The sequence below is a fragment of the Zosterops lateralis genome (assembly GCF_965231275.1).
Source record: "Zosterops lateralis genome assembly, chromosome: 16".
In the NCBI taxonomy this organism is placed as follows: Eukaryota; Metazoa; Chordata; class Aves; order Passeriformes; family Zosteropidae; genus Zosterops; species Zosterops lateralis.
Genome location: NC_139776.1, coordinates 12,864,273 through 12,885,328, shown reverse-complemented (window position 1 = coordinate 12,885,328; position 21,056 = coordinate 12,864,273). Strand labels below are relative to the sequence as shown.

The window sequence follows — 21,056 nt, the reverse complement described above, 5'->3', positions numbered from 1 at the left end:
CCTGGCTCCACCTTCTCCACTCACTTCGATGAGGCAGGGCCAAGACTTCTTAACTTCATGTAAACCCTCAACAACCCTTCTCCCAGCCTCCCCTGGGAGCCCTGAGCTCCATTTCCTCCCACCTACCAACTGCTGGAGGTGCACGAACATCATGAAAAAAGTGAAATAAGCAGAAAGTAACTTAGATAGTGAGTGAGCAAAGTGAAGTGGTGGCAGGACCTGTCCAGACTGGAACTGTGTCCCAGTGGTGACAGTGTAACCAATCATTACCCAGCAGACAGGGAGCACAGTGCACCTCTTCAAGCTGCTCTTCCTGAGATTTAAGGAAGGAGACAAGAATACCTTGAGGTCAAACAATGGGCTGGATCAGACCAGTCAGACCAGTAATGCTGGGCTGACTGCTGCAATGGCCAGAACAGCACAGAGACCCAGACACAGCCAGGATTTCTGTACTCAGGACTGACTGAACTCTGCACCACCTCTGGATAAACAGGCTGGGAATGCAGCATTGTGCACTGCCTTAACACACAAACTCACCTGGGAAAGCTCAGCTTGGCTTGCCCTACACTTGGAGCAGGGAGAAAGTGTGAGAGAGCAGAGCATGGGGACACACAGCGCAGGAGGACCTGGAGGCAGCAGGGATATGCAAGTCTGGGTACAGATCCTTCCCCAAAGCCAGTGCATCCTGTGGCAGTGGAAAACAGGAGGCTGAAGGCAGTGCAGGAAGGAAGGAGCCTGGCAGGGCACTGGAGCAAGCAGCAGCACCCCTGCTGCTCCCTGACCTGCCTGGGCTCCAAGACCCAGCCCAGCACCTCCCTCACCAACACTGCACAATGGGAGTTTTCAGTTTCTGGGTTTGGTGCTCCTGTGCTGGCTTTGGGACTCCTGCTTAGGAAATCAGAGAAGCCAAGAGGACAACAAATGTCCCAGTCACACCAGACTTCCTTGCTGCTCAACCACACCAGCTCCCCACTGAGACTACTGACTAGAACCAAGCTGAGAGAATGCAGAGGCTTCTCTGCAGCACCTGGCCCAGAGCTGACACTGGGACATTGGCTCCTGGATGCATCACAGGTTTCCTGTGTGACCCTGGCCAGGTCACCTCCTCCAGCCCTTAGTGCCCTTGCTGAACAGAGGGGTCACTGTTCCCAGGGTCTGCCTCACTGATGTCTAAAGCACTCAGAAATCCCTGGATCTGGGGAAAAAAACATGAACAAACACTGTAGAGAGAACAGCACTCAGACAGAGGAGCCCCCCACACACTGACTCCACACGTGAGGTCCCAGGGTGTTTATAACGTGTAGTACAGACACGGTGATCTTTCTACTGAGACAGACAGAGAGAAGATACCAGACAGAAGTCTATCAGGGTATTTCTGAACAGTGTTCCCAAAGGATCTCAGTATGAACTTGCTTCCACTAGGAAGGATGTTTGCTCTCACAATGGCCACCCAAATACTGGGCAATACAGCTTTTAGGCCAGAAAAACCACAGATGGGACAGGCTGTGATTTGCAAAGCCACCTGATTTCAGCAGCTGTTTGTTGCAAGTTTGTATGGTCCTTCTTGTTACCCTGATTCAGGGATCTTTGTCTTTCTTGCCCTAAGCTGCCCCGTGGTGCAGAGGGACAAGAAATAATGGAGCCACTCTCTTCAGTGCCTTGTGGGTGTCAGTGGTCTCCAAGCAGTCCTCTGCCCAAGGACGGGAAGAACCAATGGAGATGGAAGCCATTCTCTCCCATATCCATCCACTTCCCCAGAAGAGCTTTGGTCTTTTCCACGGGGATAAATTTGAGCACCAAGTCAGACAGTGCCAGCAGCAGCCCCCAGCCACACGGTGGCTCCGGGCATTGTCACTCCGAGGTCTGGATGTACACAGGGACAGCCAGCATGGTGCAGGGCCCGTCCGAGGCCGTCTGCAGTTCTGCCAGGGCCAGATTGGAGGCCATGCTGCTGGGCTGCCCGGGGACCAGCTCCGAGTCAGCAGCTCCCGAGCCGCCAACCACGATGGACAGGACGGCGTCCGACTCCTGGAAGGGCTCTTTGCTGGGGCGGCCCTCGGGGGGACTGTCCCCGGCAGCGCCGTCCTTGAGTTCGGGCAGCCCCAGCACGGCGGGCAGCGCCAGCCCCGCCTTGCGGCCCCGCCCCGCCCGCTTCTTCTGCGCCTTCCGGAGCTGCAGCTCCTTGTCCTTGGGCGAGCCCAGGCGGCACTTGTGGTCCCTCATGTACTTGTGGCGGGTGAAGCCCTTGCTGCACGTGGGGCAGCGGTATTTGTAGTTGCCGGTGTGCGAGCGCTGGTGCTCCACCATGTGGGCGCGGCGGCTGAAGGACTTGTTACAGTACTGGCACTTGTGGATCTTCATCCCTGCAGCAGAGGGAGAGGGGAGTTAGACCCGGCCGGCCCACCAGGGAGAACGGGACAGACTCACCTCCTTCTCCACGGAGGTGCTCCCTGATCAAAGGGAAGAAACTGTGCCACACACGGTAAAGGGTGGGTGGCTACAGCTTCAGTGTCTGTGTCTAACCATTGTTTTAGCCCTTAGTAAAGTCATAAAATATCCTGAGCTGAAGGGACCCACAGGATCACCCAGCCCAGCCCCTGTCCCTGCACAGACATCCCGACAACCCCACCCTGGGCATCCCTGGCAGAGCTGTCCAAAGGCTCCTGGAGCTCTGGCAGCCTCGGGGCTGTGCCCATTCCCTGGAGAGCCTGGGCAGTGCCAGCACCCTCTGGGGGAAGAACCTTTTCCTGATATCCAGCCTGGCCCTCCCTGGCACAGCTCCGTCTGTTCCCTCAGATCCTGTCCCTGGTCAAAGAGAGCAGAGATCTGTGCCTGTCCCTCAGCAGGAAGCTGCAGACTGCAAATAAATATTCTTGCCTCAAGTAAGAATATTAAAATATCACCAAAAAAACATGTCAGGTAATTGGGATGAAAATGTAAAACAATCTTGAAGTATTGTTTTTTTCAAGTGTATTAGTAAATAAAGAATTTTTCACCTTCTTTTTCCCCTCCAAAATATGGGAATATACAGTCTGAAAGAACCCATGACTGCACTATCAGCCCATCCCATCTGATCCCACTCTGCAGGGCTTTGGGCACAAGGAAAGATGTCCAGTTTTACCCCAAGAGATAAAAGTCTGATTGTTCCCTGGGGCATGGCAATAAATAATGGGAATAAATTGTCTTTATTAGAATTGGGAGCATCATTTTTGGAACACAAGAAAGGAATCAAATCCCATGAGATCTTCTTTTGCATGTGAGATGGGACTGGGGAGGAGTGGACAGAGCACTGGATATTCACTTGATAGCAAACAGACCAAATAATCCAGCTCAGCTCCTGAGTATCACCAGCAGGCCCTGTCTACAGATTATATTGTCTTAGAAACCATCCCAAATCTTAGACATAATCCTGAACAGACGCTCACTTAAACAGGCCTGCAGCAAACCAGAGAGATAAAATCTAAAGCTAGTAAATGATTCTTATTTCTCAGGCTTACTGTCACATGCTCCTGCAGCACCACAGGGAATCTCAGTCACTGCATTCCCAACCACTCACCTGAATGGGACAGAATGTGAGCCTTCAGCTTGTCAGGCCTGTTGAACTCTTTATTGCAGCCTGTGTGGCTTCTGCAACAACAAATGCTGGTGAGATGTGGGAATCAGCTGAGGAGCAATGTATAGACAGATCCCAGATCATAAAGAGATGCATGACCCTTTCTCCTTAGCAGCACCCAGCTGTTTCTGTGCAGCCTCAGCAGGAGTTCCACTATTTCAGCTTTTCTGGGGAAGGGCAAGGACTAAACAGGCTGCCACAAGGACATGGGGCTTTTCCTAAACTACACATGGTCTGTGCCTCACTGAATGCTCTAAAATGCAGCAGGCTCAAGATCCCAGCTGGAAATAGAACTATTTTGGAAGGAGGTATGAGGGTGGTTGGAGCAGGGAGAAGCCAGTCAGTCTCGGCTATCTCACCAAGTCCCTGGCTGTGCCATGGATTTGGGACTGCACCTTCCAAAACTCGGCTCCTCTGGCTCCATTAGGTCTAAGGCTGTCACATGCTTTTGGAGACATGGCAGTGAGTGAAAGCCCATCATCCAGGGAACCTCTGTGGTCAAATGATGCTCCTTCTCTTTCTAGAGCTCCCCCAAGCCTCCCATGAAGGCAGGAGTTATTTTACAGGGGTGATGAAGCAATGAGATGTGGCCTTACAGGAAGTCAGTAACAAAGAAGTGGGACTCTTGGGTTCCCAGTTGAACAGCACACAGCATTCCAACCTCCCCACACAGCCTGGCAGATGCCACAGTGTCCTTTAGGACAGGTGCAGGACACATCCCCCCATCCCCACACCCCGCTGAGGTGTGCTGTCATGTGCAGACACATTACATACGAGAAGGGACATTTGTATTTCTTGAAGGGCTCATGGATGAGCATGTGGCGCTTGAGCTTGTCCTTGCGGTTGAAGGCGGCGTCACACACCGAGCACTTGAAGGGCTTCTCACCTGGGGACAGAGACCAGGGCTCAGGGACAGAACAGCCACACAGGCTGCTCTGGCCATGGACACGGCACCAGGCCAGCTGTGCCACTCTATAAACTGCCTTGCCCCAAGGATAAATCACACAGAATTAGGTTGGAAAAAACCTTCAGAATCATTGAGTCCAACCCATAACCTAACATCACCTTGTCAACTATACCATGGCACTGAGCCCCACATCCATTCTTTTCTCAAACACCTCCAGGGAGGTGACTCCACCACTTCCCTGAGCAGCCCATACTAGTGCCAAATCACCCTTTCTGTGAAATTCTTCCTGATGTCCAGCCTAAACTTCCCCTGATTAAGCTGGCACAGCTTAAGGCTGTGTCCTCTTGTCCTGTTGCTGGTTGCCTGTGAGGAAAAAACCCTACCTGGCTACATTCTCCTGTGAGGGTGTTGTAGAGAGTGATAAGTTCTCCCCCGAGCCTCCTTTTCTCCAGCCCAAACAACCCCAACTCCCTCAGCCTCTTCTCAACAAAATAATAAATGGATGGGCACAATCTGTGCTGCACACTGCTCCTGCTCTCCAGGGCTCCTCAGCTCTGCCACCACAGCAAGTGGGGAGGCCACCTGTGTCCCCCATTTCTAAGTGCAGTCTCGGCATGAGGCTGAACCAAACCCATCCATCTGAAACCACATCCCTACCAATGACTGTCATTCCTGCTGCCAGGGCACGGGGCAGGCAGGGCTGTGGCACAGAGGTGACAAGCACAGGCAGGGCTGTGGCACAGAGGTGACAAGCACAGGGAGCACTGTGTACCCGAGTGGATGTGGGCATGCAGCTTGAGGTAGTGCTCTCGCCGGAAGAACTTCTTGCAGATCTGGCACTTGAACTTGCTGCCCCCACCGTGCGTGGGGATGTGACGGCGCAGGTACCGCTCACAGGGGAACACCTGAAACACACACATGGGTCAGAGGGGACAGCTGAAACACACACACACACCTGCAACACACAAACACAGCTCAGAGGGGAAGACCTGCAACACAAACCACAGCTCACAGAGGAACATCTGCAACACAGAAACATCTGCAACACACACACACAGCTGAGAGGGGAACACCTGCAACACACACACACAGAGCTCAGAGCCAGCATCATGCACAGGACATCACGGAACTGGCATGGGGAGTGTAGCCAGGATATGAATCAGTGAGTGGTTCAGGTTGGAAGGGACCTTAAAACATCACCCAGTCCCAACTGGGACTGCTGTGAGCAGGGACACTTTTCACTACCCCAGGTTGCTCCAAGCCCTGTCCAGCCTGGCCTTGGATATTTCCAGGGATCCTGGGACAGCCACGGCTTCTCTGAGCAACCTGAACAAGAAGCTCAGTCACTGTTTTCCCAGGAAGGATGCACTGTGAAAACCTCCAGGACTGTATAAAGTACAGATAGAGCTTTAAAAACAAGCCAACAAAAATTCAAAACAGAAAAAGCACCAACACTTTTTTAAGAGACAAGCTGAAATCTTGCTGTCAATTGTGTAACAGCACATTGCTGAGGACCAGCATCCCACAAGGATACCCAGTCTCCCACCAAAGCCAGCAGCAGGATGGGCTGGGCAAGGATCCCCAGGAGTCCCTACCTTCCCCACAGAGTTAATTTCACTTTCTGCTTCCTCTTAATCTGTTATCCAAGGCTCCTACTCATGGTGCTGAGTGCTCCTGTCCCCCCAGAGCCATGCTAGGTGTCCAGGCCTGGCTCAGGCTGTGGTCAGCACTCACCTTCTGGCAGTGAGGGCAGGGAAAGTTGTGTGTTGCTGTCTGCAGATGGTGCTCCAGGGCTTCTGGGGTGGAGTATTTATTGACACACTTCACACACCTGCATGTGGAGAGAAAGGACAGGGCCTGTGAGCCAGGCTACTGCAGCAAACCCCACACACAGCCAGACCTACCCAGCCCAGAAACCTTCAGGGTGATCTCTGACAGGACTGATACAGGAAATAACCACCCAGGTGCTCTAAAACTTCAGCAACCCACATGACAGCTCACACTCACACTGAGCATCCTTCAGAGAGAGAGATACTGGAAAACTGGGTGGAGAAGCCTTTAAATACCAGTGCACTTGCCACAGGCTGCCATGGGAGCACCCAGACCTGAGCACATATCCCACACTACTTCCTCATGGAGACCAGCCTTAGGTAAGGACTTCAGTTCAAACACCTCTTTCCATCTCCATTGCTGAACGACATCAGCCCCCAGAGAAGGAGCTGAGAGTGGGGACACAGCATGGCAGGGGTCACACATCCTGGCAGTGCTTCTGCCAGAGGGCTCTGCCAAAGCTGACTGACAGTGGGCGCTGGGGACAGACACCATCAGCAGTGAGGACAGAGGCACCCACATCCTGTTCCTGCTGTGAAACCCCTTCTCCCTAGGTCAGACTAAAACCTTCTCAAGCTCAAGCAGGGCCCTGATCTCAGAGATCCCCACAACTGAGCTGTAGAACAAAACTCTGTAGAGCATGGAAAACTAGAAACCACGGTCTAGGCAACAATTAACAGATATTTATTCCATTAAGTCCCTAACTGACTCCAGTGTCTCCTGGGCTTCCTACTCCCCCTGAACATTTCTGTGGGCATTTCAAAAGCTCTGTGGAGCTCTTTGTGGAACTTTTCACACTTTCCCTCCACACTAGTAGAAAAGCTTTCCAAGGAACTGACCCTTTTGCAGCAAAGAAATAGGGATTTTTTTCCTGAGCATTGCTTGTACAACCCACAATCCCTTTGCTGCAGGTGAAGAATCTCAGAGACCAGGCTGGGAAGGGTTTCCCTGGCTCTCTGACCCAGCCCAGGGCAGGTTCAGCTGTGCCCATCTCACTTTTGAGTGGTGATAAGAGGAATTGCAATGATGGGACCTTCCCACATAACCCAGCTTTTCCCTGTCATTCAGAGAGATTCCCTGCATTCCAAGTGCTTGGCCCTTGCAGTCTGGTGGAGGGACCCTCCCCATGTGCCACCTGGACACCCAAAAGCGCCACAGCCACTGGACACAGGGCCCCCTGTCCCCTCTGAGGCCCCACCAACCACACTCTGCACCCACTCACTCCTACAAGCCTTGTGAGCAGCGATTGTACTGTACTTGTACACGGCCATGTCCTTCTTGGGGCTGTGCTGGGGCAGCAGGCTGTGCGAGTACTGGTGCACGCCCAGCTCGTACAGAGAGGGGAAGTCCTTGCTGCACAGGTGGCAGCGATAACTCAGCTCCTCCTGGTGGCTCTTGATGTGCTCAAGGAAGGACTCCAGCTTCTGGAAGGTCTGGGCACAGGTCTTCACCACACATTTGTACACCTGGGAGAAGGGAGAGCAACTGGAGATGCTCACCATGGAAACAGGCAGGGAAAACCCTCTGCCAACAGGCAGAACTGCTGAACTTTCTGGAAAGATGCGCAGACTGTCAGGGCACACCCCTGGGAAAGCAAGGTGGGACAAAGAGGTGTTGATGTGAAGGCCTGAAACCACTTGAGTGGGTGGGACCACAGCACCCCAGAAGTGACTGTCCCAGGACTCGAGAGCTGCCACTTACACTGAAAATTTCAGACTTCACAGAATCATAAAGGTTGGGAAAGACCCCCAAGGTCAGCAAGTCCAATCTTTGACTACCTTGTCAGCTAAACCACAGCACCAAGTGCCAAATGCAGTCAGTTACAGGACACTTCCAGGGAGGAAGACTGCATCACTTCCCTGGACAGCCCAGTCCAATGCCTAACAATCCTCTCAGTAAAGAAATTCCTCCTGATGTCCAACTTGAACCTCCCCTGGAAGAGCTTGAGGCCGTTTCCTCTTGTCCTGTCCCTTGTGGGAACAGAGCCTGACTGCCCCCTGGCTGCACCTTCCTGTCAGGGAGTTGTGCAGAATGAGAAGGTCCCCTATGAACCTCTTTTTCTCCAGGCTGAGCACCCCCAGTCCCTCAGCCACTCCTCTTCTGCCTTACTCTCTAGAACCCTTCCCCAGCTCTGCTGCCCTTCTGTGGACAGGCTCCAGCACCTCCATGTCTTTCTGGAAGTGAAGGGCCCAGAACTGGATGCACTTCACTCTTTGCTTCCTCTCTAGCCACCCAAACCTGTTTGTCTGAATTCTCAGTCAGTTTTCAAAGCAACCCAGACCACACAGCTACAACCCTGAGAGCTGAGCTGCATGTGAAGAACTGGCAGCTCTGCAGAGCAAAAGGCTCAGGACAGACCCCCATAATGGGTGCATTACATGAAGCCAATGCCAATATTGCCACCCACACAGGCACCCTGTGTCCCTACCTGCTCATTCTTGTGCTGTGTCATGTGTGATTTGAGCTGGAAGTAGGTGTTGAACTTGCTGGGGCAGAACTGGCACTGGTAGGAGCTGTCAATGAGCACAACCTGCTTGGCCTCCAGCTTGTCCCCCTCGCCGTCCTCCAAGGGGCTCAGCTCCGGGGGCACCGCGGTCCTGGAGGGCTGGGATACACCTGGGCAAGGGAAAGTCACAGTCTGCATGGGACACTCTGAAAGCTGCTCTGCAAGCACCATGCTGCCAGGACACACCAGCCCAGGCTCTTCCTCTCTTTCAAAGACAGACTCTTTAGATCAGATGAATCTCACTAACAGGGCTGTTGAAAATTTGTGGACAGATTATTAAGGACTCTGACTACTCCATCTTCCCCTCCCAGCCCATTCTCTTTTTCCAGAGATATAACTGTGCTCTGCAGAGCAGGCAGAGAACAGGCCTCCACCAGTGAGCCAGAGCCAGATTTACTCCCACCACTGGCAGGAGACAGGAGGTAAGATCCAGCCAGTGGTTCACAGTCTATGATGCCTACAAAGAGCAGCTCCAGTTGTCCCTTGTCCTAGACATGACATTGTCACTGCATTCCCTCCCCTACCAGCAGAAAGGGGATCCAGACCCCAGAAAGGAGCTCTTCTCTGCCTCAGGTATTTACTGTGGCCAGACTCAGCCTGGGCATGACCTGCACAGTGCAAGGCCAGAGCCCTGGGCTATCCTAAACCAGCAGCTGTCTGTCCCCTAGGCCAGAGCTGTCAGGTGTGCCTTGTGCACTGCCAGGAGTGAGAAGAGGAAGACACCTTGCCCTGTTTATGCACATACTGGGACAGAGTTTGGAGCCACTGTCTCCACCAGCACCTGAACCCACCATGGGGGTATGAAATGATGCAGCTTCAACTGGAGCTGAGCAAATGCCACTCAGTGTGAGATGCTGAACAGTACCATGGAATGCAAACAGCACACACAGCTTCCCTCCCTCCCTGTGTGCAGGTGCAGAGACCTGCAGCCTCCTCACAGCACTGCCCTGCCCCACACACCATCCCCAGGCAGCTCACCTGTGCTCTCCTCGTCCTCAGGCTGGCTGGGGTTGAGGGCCATGACCTGCACAGTGATGGAGTTTCGGGAGATGGTGCAGCCCAGCCCTGGAGGCCACACTTTATGGGTCTGCATGTGCTTCTTCACGTTGGACTTCTGGGCAAAGGCTCGGCCACACACGATGCACTGGAAGGGCTTCTCCCCTGTGTGACTGCAGGAGAAGGCACCAGGTCAGCAGAGGAGGAGAGAGGAGGCAGCCCCAGGCAGGGCCCAAGGGGAGTGGCTGCCAAAGGACAGTGCTGGGCACTCAGCCTGGCAGACCACACCTGGAGCCACCACACAAGGGCTTTGAGATCTGATTCACCAGAGGTGGATTGTGAGAGGCCTGGGGAAACAAGGCTGGTGCACAGACAAAACATCTGTGGTTTGGGAATGACAGGGGATCAAAGGAAGGAGCAGGAGAGGAAAACAGCAACATCAAGGCATTCACTGTCAGGGTCCCTGCACAGACCTTGGGCCTCATCACTTTCTCTAGGGTACAAGCCTTTTCTTCCCTGTCATGCTTCTCTCTCCTGCACACATCTCTTATAGCTTGCAGCCCCCTCATCTGCCTGAATGTGTTCTCCTTTGTCCAGAGCAAAAAGATCTTTCTACTCTGCCCTTCTGCTTCAAGAGCAAGTGAAGAGTCCAGACTGGGAAGAGGTGCAAAACCCACCACTTGTTCCTTCCCATCTCTTCTGAGTCCAACTGACTCCACAGGGGGAAAAAACTGCAGATTTCAGCTTCCTCCTGCCAGGGAAAAGCTCTCTGATTAGAGCTCCCTGTATAGACACTGAGCTTGGCTTACACTTTTCTAACAGCAGCAAACAGGAAGGGAGGGAGAGAAAAGGGAAGGGCAGAGGCAAGCAGTGGGAATGCTGCTACTCCAGTAATCAAGTGATGAGAGGTCTGGCTATTAAGGTCTCATCAACAAGGAAAATGAACCTCCAGTCCCAGCACATAACCAGCATGAAGATTACATCCATGATACAGCCTTCACTCCAGTCACTGGGGAAAGGCTATCCTGGGGTGAGGGGAATGAAGAATCCCTGCCACTGCAGCACAGATTCTGGGACATAACAAACTGGACTGCAGTGACTCCCTCAGCAGAGCTGTGCCCTGCTCCAGCCCAGCCACTCTGCTGTGTGCAGGGCAGGGCACTGTTACCTCCTGATGTGCTGCTGCAGGTCAAAGTTCTTGGTAAAGGCCTTGTCACAGTATGTGCATTTCAGCTTGGGGGACTTGGGTTTGCCTGAAAGGAAGAGCACACACAAGAATGAGATCATGTGGCACAGCCCTGTCCCCACTGCATCACAGGGCCCTCATCCCAAGACATGACTGTTCAGGACCAAGAATAAAGAGCTTATGGAAAGATAAGATCTGCCTGGCCAGACTGGGGAGTGGCTATGGGCACAAACATTCATTAACACAACCTGAGCCAATTCTACAAACCCTGAGCAGTGTAGTCTGATGGGGCAGGGCATCAGACAACAACTACTGCCTTCCAGGGACCTTTCCAGTTACAAAGCACCAACCTTAAAGGTGCTTTGGGCATTGGGGAAAGACACAGCATGAGTGAGACGAAGAGCCTCAGCTCTGTCTGTGCTGTGAGCCCACCAGGTCACTCACCAGTTTCATGTGAGGCCATCATGTTCCCCCTTCAGGGCTGCACAGCCAATGGCGCCCCTCAGAGAGCCCTTGGCTCAGCAGCACAGCTGCGACCAGCCCAGCGACTCTCAGGACAGGGGCTGGAGGGGACTCACCTTCCTGCAGCCCTCTCAGGACCAGCCCAGTGACCCTCAGGACCAGCCCAGTGACCCTCAGGGCAGGGGCTGGAGGGGACTCACCTTCCTGCAGCCCCCTCAGGACCAGCCCAGTGACCCGCAGGGCAGGAGCTGGAGGGACTCACCTTCCTGCAGCCCACTGTCGTTCTTGCAGCGGCGAGTTTTGGCAGCAGCAGGGGAATCAAAGCCAACTACGGAGCCTCCTGCACTGCTCAGGGGGGTGGGAGCACTGGAGCTCTTGGCCTTGAACCCCTGCTTCCCAGGGCTGTACACCGGGGGAGAGGGGTATACGGGGCTTTCCACACACTGGCTTGGTACCTGTGAGAGGGTAATTCATCAATGGAACAGGTTTGCTACAGAGAATTATACCATGCCCTAATTCCCATCTCCACCCACACCAGGCTGCAGTTGGGTTGACTTTTCTTCTGCCAAACTGGATCAAATTTCTGGTTCACCAGTCCAACAATGTCTCTCTAACCAAAACTAACACCCTGCACACTGTGAAACTCTCCTGTTGAACACCAAAAAGCATGCAGAAGTGATTACAGCACGAACAGGGCAGCAAAGAAGCACTCTGAGGAAGCTGTCTTGTCCCTCATCTATGTCTCATGCCTGGAAGAGTTTCTTATCCCTCTGGAGCAGGTTACCAGAAAGATCACTGCTGACACTGTGGGTTCACACCAGTCCTGAAGCAGGGAGCTCCAGGTCCTGCTGCCTGGCCTGGCAAGACTGCAAAGGGAAGGAAGGCACAAGGAAACTCCAGGTGCCAAAGCACTGCTGTTTATGTCAGCATCAAGAGTAGGAAGGAGCACGTAAGAAACAGAGTGATCAGTGTAGGGTGACAGTTTAAGGGCATTTCTGCTGCTCATCCTGATGAGTTAACATCCCCATCCATTCCTGTCCACTGGCACTCCCAGATCAGATGCCAGTTACACAGGTAAGGATGCCAAACCTCAGTCACACCCAGCAGCTCCTGATGTGAAGGGCAGTGCAAACGCAGAGACTGCAAACAGCTGATTCACCAGTAAATTCACCCTGCCTTGCCATTCTTTAGCAAAAGCCACCTTGACAAGCTCATTGAGATTTAGACTGGACTTTTCTCTCCACATAAGCCTGAAGTGTGCAGTGTGGTGCTCTGTGCTTCTACAGAAGGTGAGCCCCTCACCTCTACTCCCTCTCACTCCCAACATATGCAGGTATCCCTTGGCCAGAAATAAATGTTCAAGTCTCCTAATCCTGTGCCAGTCCTATGTCTCTCTTAGCTGTTTCTCCTGTTCTCAGAATCCTCATCATCTTACTGTTGCTACCTTCTCCCAGAGAAAATAACTGTTGTCAAATAATCTAGCCCATCTTCCCACTCTATAATTCCACATTCCCCAAGGCCAGATTGGATGAGGCTTGGAGCAATCTGGTCCAGTGAGAGGTGTCCATCCCAAGGGCAGGGAATGAGCTTTAAGGTCCCTTCCAACCAACCCACTGTGTGATTCCCTGAGGACAGGAGCAGCCCTGGCCTTACCTCCATGGGCGGGTAGGGCTGCATGCCCAGACTCTGGATCTCCACGGTGCTGGCCGCTGCCATGGGAGCAGGGGCACTGTACACCTCCACCACGCCGCTGCCGCCTCCGGGCTGCCCCGGGGCGCCCAGGCTGGGCGGGGCGGGCGGAGGCTGCGGCGGGGGCGGCGCCGGGGGCGGCGGCGGCGGGGGCTGGGACAGGTAGCCGGCCCCGTGCATACTCATGCTGCTCTGCAAACAGAGAGACATGGCACGTTGGAAATGCGGCAGCCAGGAGCTGGAGGGGCTGCTCCCCCACACACGTTCCCCGTCCCAATTCGCCTGCAGGAACAGTGGGGGTGGCTTGGCACAACACAGCACATCCAGCTGGCAGGCTGGACCAGACTGTGCCGGAGGCCTGGGTACCTGTGGGTACACACTGCCTCCTCCAAAACACAAGCCCTCGAGCCCCACTGCTTTTATTGCTTTGTTTTCAAAGCTTTTAATCCTTCTAGTTACAAGGAATATTTTCAGAGCATGTGGAGCATGTACAGCCCAGCCAGCCTGGGGAAAGCCCAAACAACCCTCCCAAGAGGGATCCATGAAGTAAGCTGACAAGGGCCCTGGAAGACAATCATTATATGGAGGCTCAAAAAAAGCTGGAGAGACCACACTACAAAGATCTGAGCATCCAGCAATGAGCAAGTTTGTTAGCAACACCAAGCTGTGTGGGACACTCAAAACACTGGAGGGAAGGAATGGGGCACCCAGAGGGATCTGGACAGACTTGGGAGGTGTGTCTGTGTGAACCTCAGCGAGTCCAACAAGACCAAATGCAGAGTGCTGCACCTGGGTCAGGGCAATCCTAAACATAGATACAGGCTGAGCAGTGAATGGATTGAGGGCAGCCCTGAGGGGAAGGACTTGGCAGTGTTGGTGCATGAGAAGCCCTGAAAGCCAAGCATGTCCTGGGAGGCATCCTCAGCAGTGTGGGCAGTATCCCTGGCAGTGTTCATGGCCAGGCTGGATGGGGCATGTAGCAACGTGGGATATGGAAGGTGTCCCTCCCATGGCCAAGGGGCTGGGACTGGGGGAGCTTTACCCATGTTTATCATGACTCCCTGGACCCCCATATGCCCCTCACCTGCACTGGGGGCTGCACTGCTGGCATGGGCTGGTCCAGGGAGGTGAAGGCAGACATGGCTGACATCAGCACCTCGTCACTGACCAAGATGTTCCCCTGCACCAGGGTCTGAATCAAAGGCGATGGGGGAACCGTGATGTACGTAGAGATTTGCTGAAAGAAAAGAAAGATACACTGTTAACCAGCAGCAGCACAAAACAATACTCAAAAAACAATGACACTGTTTTTTACTGAGCCTCAGAGTCTCTGCTTTCACAGCCTCTGGTCAGCAGTGAGCCACAGAAATTATCTGCAGCTTCCTGCTGAGTCTGTGAGAGCTCAGCTCCATAAACGTTCTTCAGAAAGGAGAAAAAATATATCACAGTGGCTCAGAAAGTGGCCATTGGCTGCAATTCAAATCAGGGGTTATTAAACAAGATCTGCAGGACAAACTGGTCACAGGCAAGTTCAGGCCTCTCTTAGGTGCTTGCCCCAGCAGGGGGAAGTGGAAAACTCAGGGAGGGTGTTCTGGCTCAGATGGTGAATGTCAGGCTCTCTTCAGACTGGACTCAGGTTATAGCAGGGGAAGGAGAATTTTTTTTACTTTTTTGGCAGTAAATAACCTCTGTTTGCAGCCCTGGGAAGAAGCACCATCCACTGGGACTATATTAATTTGCAAAAAGCAGTTGGTTTGAAAGTACTTTGGAAGCCACTTACATGTCATACACCAGGGACTCACACTGGAGGATTCTCTAGGGATGAGAGTTACTCCAGAGGGGATACTCCCCCAGCATTCATCACACCACATTACATGGGCTTATTTGCAAGAAGGAGAGAGCAGGGATGCAGGGATGAATCTGCCCCATTTCTGCCCAGGAGCCAGACCATGGCCCAGGGGACAGCAAGGCCCCCTGAGCACTGTGAGAGTGCAGCCAGGCTTGTGGCCAGGCTCTGACACTGGGGCTCTTCAGTGCAGCCCAGGTCTGGCTGCTGCACAGACAGAACACCAAACCCCTTCTGTCCTGAACAAAGGCAGCCAGACACTCCGGCTGGAGGACACATCACTTTAACCATGAGATGAAAAGCCAACAAAGGGACAAGAGCTGAGCCTCCTAGAAAAGAGCTCAGTCGTGAGGCAGCACTGGATCTAAAAGCACGACCCCAAAGCCCTGAAGGCCCAAATCCCAGAGCAGAACAGCAGAAGCTGTGGCTGCAGTGGGTACCTGGCGGCCAGCACTGGGAGGCGGCTGCCCCGAGGTGATGGACGGGCTGTACACGCTGCTGGTGGCCAGAGACACCGAGGACAGGGACGGGGCACTGCCCTGGCACTGCTCTCTCTTGTGGGTCATGAAGGCAGGCAGGGAGTTGAACTGCTTCTTACACTTCCCACACAGGAACATATCTTCGTCATCTGCAATGAAGGAGAGCAGAGCTTCAGGCTTTCTCCTGCATTCCCCAGCACTCCATGCAGCAGTCACAATGTAGAGGCACCTTTGGGTCTCAGCACCTCGAGGACATCATCATCAGGACAGAGCAGCTGCCAAGGCCAAGCTGTCCCTAAAGCCAAGTGATGTGATGAGCCCATCTTAGCCCTGCTCCCATACACAAACCCCACTGTCTCCCTGGCACACGCTAATCCCACCACTGTCTCTCTTCTCACTCCAAATACAGGAGAAACCAACCTTGCTCCTGTAGCACCCTCTGCTTTCAGTCAAAGCAGCTCCTTCCAAAGTATCAGCATTATGCTGACTGAGGCAGATTTTATTACTCAGGTTGCACAAAGCACAAGTACCTTGGATAAGGACACAGAGTCACTGTCAGCTTGTGTCCTAAAGCCACCCCTCCACAACACTACTGGTTTGGGGCACCTATGCCTGATGTTAGAAGGAGAAAGAAGACAGCCCAGTTACATGTCCCAGCTGAAATGTGCAGTGTTAGCAAACCACACATCATGTGCACTCCCTGCAGGCAGACTCACAAGGCTGTTCCCTGTGTGAGTCACAGCCTGAAGTTGGCCATTTTTGGGGACAGAGACTGTAACTCCTCAGGGGACAACTCCCCATACACCCAGCAAGTTCCAGTCCAGCACTGTGAGGGTCCAAATGCACATGAATGACCAGCTCCCACACTCATTCACAGAGATGCTCCAGGTCTGAAGCACTTGAGAAGGAGTGGATATTAAATAAAAACATGAACAGTAACAGGCACTAGACGTGGGGACAGTGGCTTTTCCCTCCCTTTGTGTCTTTATTGGAAGCTCATGGTCAAGTCTCTTGTCATGACCACCTCCAAAAACATCACTGCTCACTGGGGCACCTGTCCCTTCCTCCTGCTCTTTCTGGTCCTGCTGAGGGCTCACAACACTCACAGCTGCACCCACACACCCAGCTGTTCTGCCAGCTGTGTAGGCTGCAGGGGAGATGTGCAGCCCTGCCGCCCCTGTCCCCTCCCAGGGCCACCAGGACTCACCCATGGGCTGGATGGCGGCGGAGGAGTTGACACTGGGAGCAGAAGGATCCGTGACACCTCCCTGTCCATCCAGCAAGGATTGCACAGCCAGCACTGTCTGATTATCCATCCCTGGAGGGAGACAACAGATGGATGGCAACCTGGACACAGCCACACAGGGAGAGTTTGGGCACTGGGAGCTCACTCCTGAGCCCTCCACAGCACCAACTACCACACAACAGCAACACTCCCACCTGTCTCCAGAACTCCTCTGGCACAAAAGAGAAGGGAAGAGGACAAGGAAAGCCAAAAGAGGGTTTGGTTCCAGGCACTTGCTGCAGAGAGGAAGGATGCTTATAACACTGGGTATGAAAAGAGAATGTGACGGGGAGTGTGGGGATGTCACAGGGCAGAGGCCGGGGTGGAACTGCCCGGGGATGCAGCACAGACACTGAGCTCGGGGCAGACAAATCCTTGTGTGCAGCAGCTCTCCCAGCAGCAAGGTCACAAATGCCTCCCTGTTTCCAAGGCCAGCACTCCCAGACCTGATCAGACACAGGGCACACACACCCAGTCAGATTTGTTGTTACAATCAATGTACTTGCTTCGGCACAAACATTTTTCACGACAGCTAAAACATTTTAAAATATTCCAGATAAAACCAGAGGATTGGGAGTGCTCATCTTGGGAGACAACCTGGCCAGCAGCATGGGACTGTAGATTAAGCATGATACACTCTCTTTTTAGAACTGAATGTGAAGACACAAAGGACAATCTGATTTTGGAAGAATAAAGGTGATTTTTATGCACCACACATTCCTATGACTCTTTTATGACACAGAACTCACAAAGGAATCAAATGGCACAGCAAGGTTGTATGGTATATCTTGTGGAGAGAAGAAAGCGGGGGAGTTCTTAAGTGCTTTTTCACTTCCAGATCTTTGCTAAACAAAACTGCAAAGCACTGAACGCAGAATTACATGGCACAGGAAAGGAAAATCAATTGGTGTGATCACTCCTAAGCAGTGAGGTGAGGAGAGGTGGCTCAGCAGACAGCAGCAGGAAAGACAGTGAAGCACCACAGCAGATCACAGCATAAGGGACCAGCACAGCAGGAGCATCCACCACCCCAAGTTCCTCTCATAAAATTTCTCCTTAACAACTGGAATGTTACCTTCTTGATGGGGAATACCCATATAATCTACAGCCTTTTAAATTTAACCTAAATACTCATTTCTCTTGCATTTCCAGTGTGAAGGATGTCACATTAAGATTCTGTGAACACCTTTCCCATCCTTTCAGTGAGGAGATGCTGCAAACCCTGCTCGTGTCCCTGGGAGAGCAGAGCACCATCCTCCAAGGGCACAAGGAGCTGGAAAGGCAGCAGATCCCACTACATTACACACTCCCATCAAATTCCCACCATGCCTAGGAAGCCTTTCCCACAGATCGCAGAGGCACAGCAAAGCTGCAGGTCCAGTTCTGCAAGCCTTGGCTTGCAAGGAGAGCTGGAGGCAGCCCTGCAGCCCAGCCCCGCTGGCACAACAGGGCTGGAACAGTCTGGGAGGGTCTCCTCACCCCAGCCAGAGCCCTGCTCTGAACACACCTCCTCCTGCACAAACCACCTCTGGACAACTGCAAAGGGAGCACTGCAGGCTTCTGATAGCACAGCCAAAGCACAGAGGGGCATGGAGCAGCACTTCTCCAGCAAAAATAAGCTAGAAGGAAAAGAAGGATCAAAAATTCAGGTGAATTATAGCATGGGGATAATTAGGATTGCACAAACAGAGCCTCTCTTGATGTGCCTGGCACTGGACAACTGGGCTTCCTTCTGGCACAGAATCAGATCTTCCAAGGAAAAAAGCCAAACAATTGCCTTGACCCCACCAGGAGGAAGAAGCTTGAGGAGAGGCCAAGACCTGAGCACAGTGATGCAGCAACATTGTCAGTGCTACATTCAGCCTCTTGATGGAGAAAAATGGCCCAGGACAACAGAAATATTTATTTGGCAATTAGGAGCCCCTGCATTTCACTGAGTAACTGCACACCACCACCCTTCCCAGGGGAAACCCCTGAGGACATGGCTAGCAACCCAGGAAGACAAGCTGGCAGTTACTTGGTTACATGGATACCAGTCACAGCCATCCACAGGCTCCAGGAGAAAGCTCTGGATCCATCCTGCCCTGCCCACAGCCAGCACCAGCCTGCAGGATGCTCTTCAGTCATGGAACTTAAACACCCAGCTCCCTTTCTCCTGGCAGCAGCAGGAGCCTGACAAAACCAAGGTGATTTGGGGAAGCCAAGATAAAGGCACAGGATTACTGATCTGTGCCTTTTTCCTTCCCTTTCAAATTTCTCTCAGCTGGAGATGAAACAAGCCTGTCCATGTCCCCCAGGTGCTAATTTGCCCTCCTGATAAAGCCTTTTGTTCTGACAGGAGCACCAGGTGCTCCAGTGACAGGTGAAGATGCACCTGTGCCCTGCAGCACCCTGAGACCAGGCTGCTCCAGGAATGCCAAGTCACCATCGACTTGTAATCCAATCAACAAGACAAAACAAACAAGCTCAGGCACTAAAAGCTGCCAATTGCTGCGGGCTTAAAAAAGCCCCACTCTTTTTCAGTTTGCTAAAGAGCTTTGGTGTCCTGAATGCTGCAGGGAGACTAACACAATGAGGAGCTGATTGCAGAGAGGAAATAGGGACATGATAGGGACAAAGGGTGCTGGCAAACGCACCAAGTAATCTGACAAAATAGAGAAAAATATTTGTTTTCTGCTCCTCTCTCTGCTGCTGTGGTCACAGGTGATACTCAAAAGCAGAGGTGACAATCACAATGCCACACCTTCCAGGCAGTGGTGTCTCCCCATGTAAAAGAAAATGCATCTGTAATCCAATTTAGGGAATCAATGCCTATGAAATAGTTTCTCTCCACAGAGGCTGAGCCCGAGCCCAGTGTCAGACTGCCACAGCTTGGCACATCCTCCCCGGAGGGCACCTGGCTGTAACAGGGTCCCAATGCTAAAGTGAGATGTATTAGAGCACAACCCGCTCACCCACACAACAGGCACTGCCTGGGCTGGGCCAAAGAGCAGTCACTCCTCAAAATACAGATGCAGGGGTCAGCACCCAGCCAGGCACCATCCCGGGGCTGGCACAGGGCACGGCACAGCAGTGGGACCGGCAGTGTCAGCCCTGGGCCCTGCAGGGGGTGAGGGACCCCAGCTACAGGACACGGGGGGCACGGCGGTGCTGAGAGTGCCCTGGGGATTGGCGGTGCTGTGTCCTGGGAACAGAGACAGGTGATGGGAATGCCCCCAGGGACAGGGAACAGGGCACGGAGGGGATGGAGTGTCCAGGAGCACCAGGGGCAGGATGAGGATGGAGTGTCCAGGAACAGGATGAGGATGGAATGTCCAGGAGCAGGACAGGGATGAGGTGCCCTAGAGCAGCAGTCACAGGGCACGGAGAGTACGGGATGCCTCGGGGCGCCGGGCAGTGGCTCAGGGCAGGGACGCGGTGCGCCGAGCACGGTCCTGCGGTCAATGAGGCTCCCCGGGGACGCGGCGGCGCGCAGGCAGGAGTGGCACAGGGCCAGGGGACCGGAGGTGACAGCGGTGCCGCAGGGAGCCGCGGAGGGCGTGCCGAGCCCCGGGCTGCGGCGGGGGCTGCGGCGCGGGCAGCGGAGGAGCAGCGGGAGACAGCCCGGGGCTACCGGGAGCGCCACACGCCGCGCCGGGCAGGGCCTCACGGGGCGGCCCCGCGGCGGCCCTTCGTCCCGCTCGGCGGCGGCGCTGGACAGGGGGAGCTCGGAGCAGCGGAGGTCGCGCCCCCCTGGCTGTGGCCGCGGCCCGGGAGGTCCCGGCGCGGCCCCGGCGTGGCCCCGTTACCTTCCAGCGCCTCGAAGATCGCCTGCGCCATCTTGGAGCGGCGGCAGCAGCGGAGCCGCCAGGGGGCGCCCGCCGCCCGCCAGGGGCCCACAGCGCGGGAGACGCGGGAGAGGCCCCGGCCCGGGGGGGATACTGTTCAACTCGGGGCGCGGCACAGCGGTACTGCCACAGACCGCACAGATCAGGCGGGGACCGCCCCGCGGCCGCCCCTGCCCTGTTCGGGCTTCCGGTGCGGCCGCGGCGGCCACGGCCCCCGGCCCATGACCAGCTGTGCCGGGCCGGGCTCACCGCGCCGCCCGCCGCCCTCACCGAGCGGGTGGGCGGGACGCCTCGCTCGGCCCCCATTTGCTGCAGGACAGGATCTTCGAACCAATGAGAGAGAGGTCGTTCCTCTTATTGGTCGAGAGCCGTGATTGACAGAAGTGAGAGCCTATAGAGGCGGCAGGCGGGGCCCCGCCCCCGGAAGCGG

The 21,056-nt window shown here is 54.1% G+C and overlaps 1 protein-coding gene across 1 annotated transcript; it reads right to left on the bottom strand.

The window, feature by feature from the left end:
- Positions 1 to 1,275: 1,275 nt before the first annotated feature.
- ZNF341 (zinc finger protein 341) lies at positions 1,276 to 20,719 on the bottom strand. The gene is made up of 15 exons (XM_083873383.1): positions 20,588 to 20,719; positions 16,722 to 16,832; positions 15,476 to 15,663; positions 14,274 to 14,426; positions 13,154 to 13,381; positions 11,763 to 11,955; positions 11,021 to 11,105; positions 9,835 to 10,025; positions 8,779 to 8,966; positions 7,608 to 7,816; positions 6,255 to 6,351; positions 5,293 to 5,425; positions 4,388 to 4,499; positions 3,557 to 3,627; positions 1,276 to 2,363 (listed from the first exon to the last, which is right to left on the bottom strand). The coding sequence occupies exons 1-15, from the start codon at positions 20,616 to 20,618 to the stop codon at positions 1,852 to 1,854; spliced, it is 2,502 nt and encodes an 833-aa protein (XP_083729509.1). The 5' UTR covers positions 20,619 to 20,719; the 3' UTR covers positions 1,276 to 1,851.
- Positions 20,720 to 21,056: the final 337 nt, after the last annotated feature.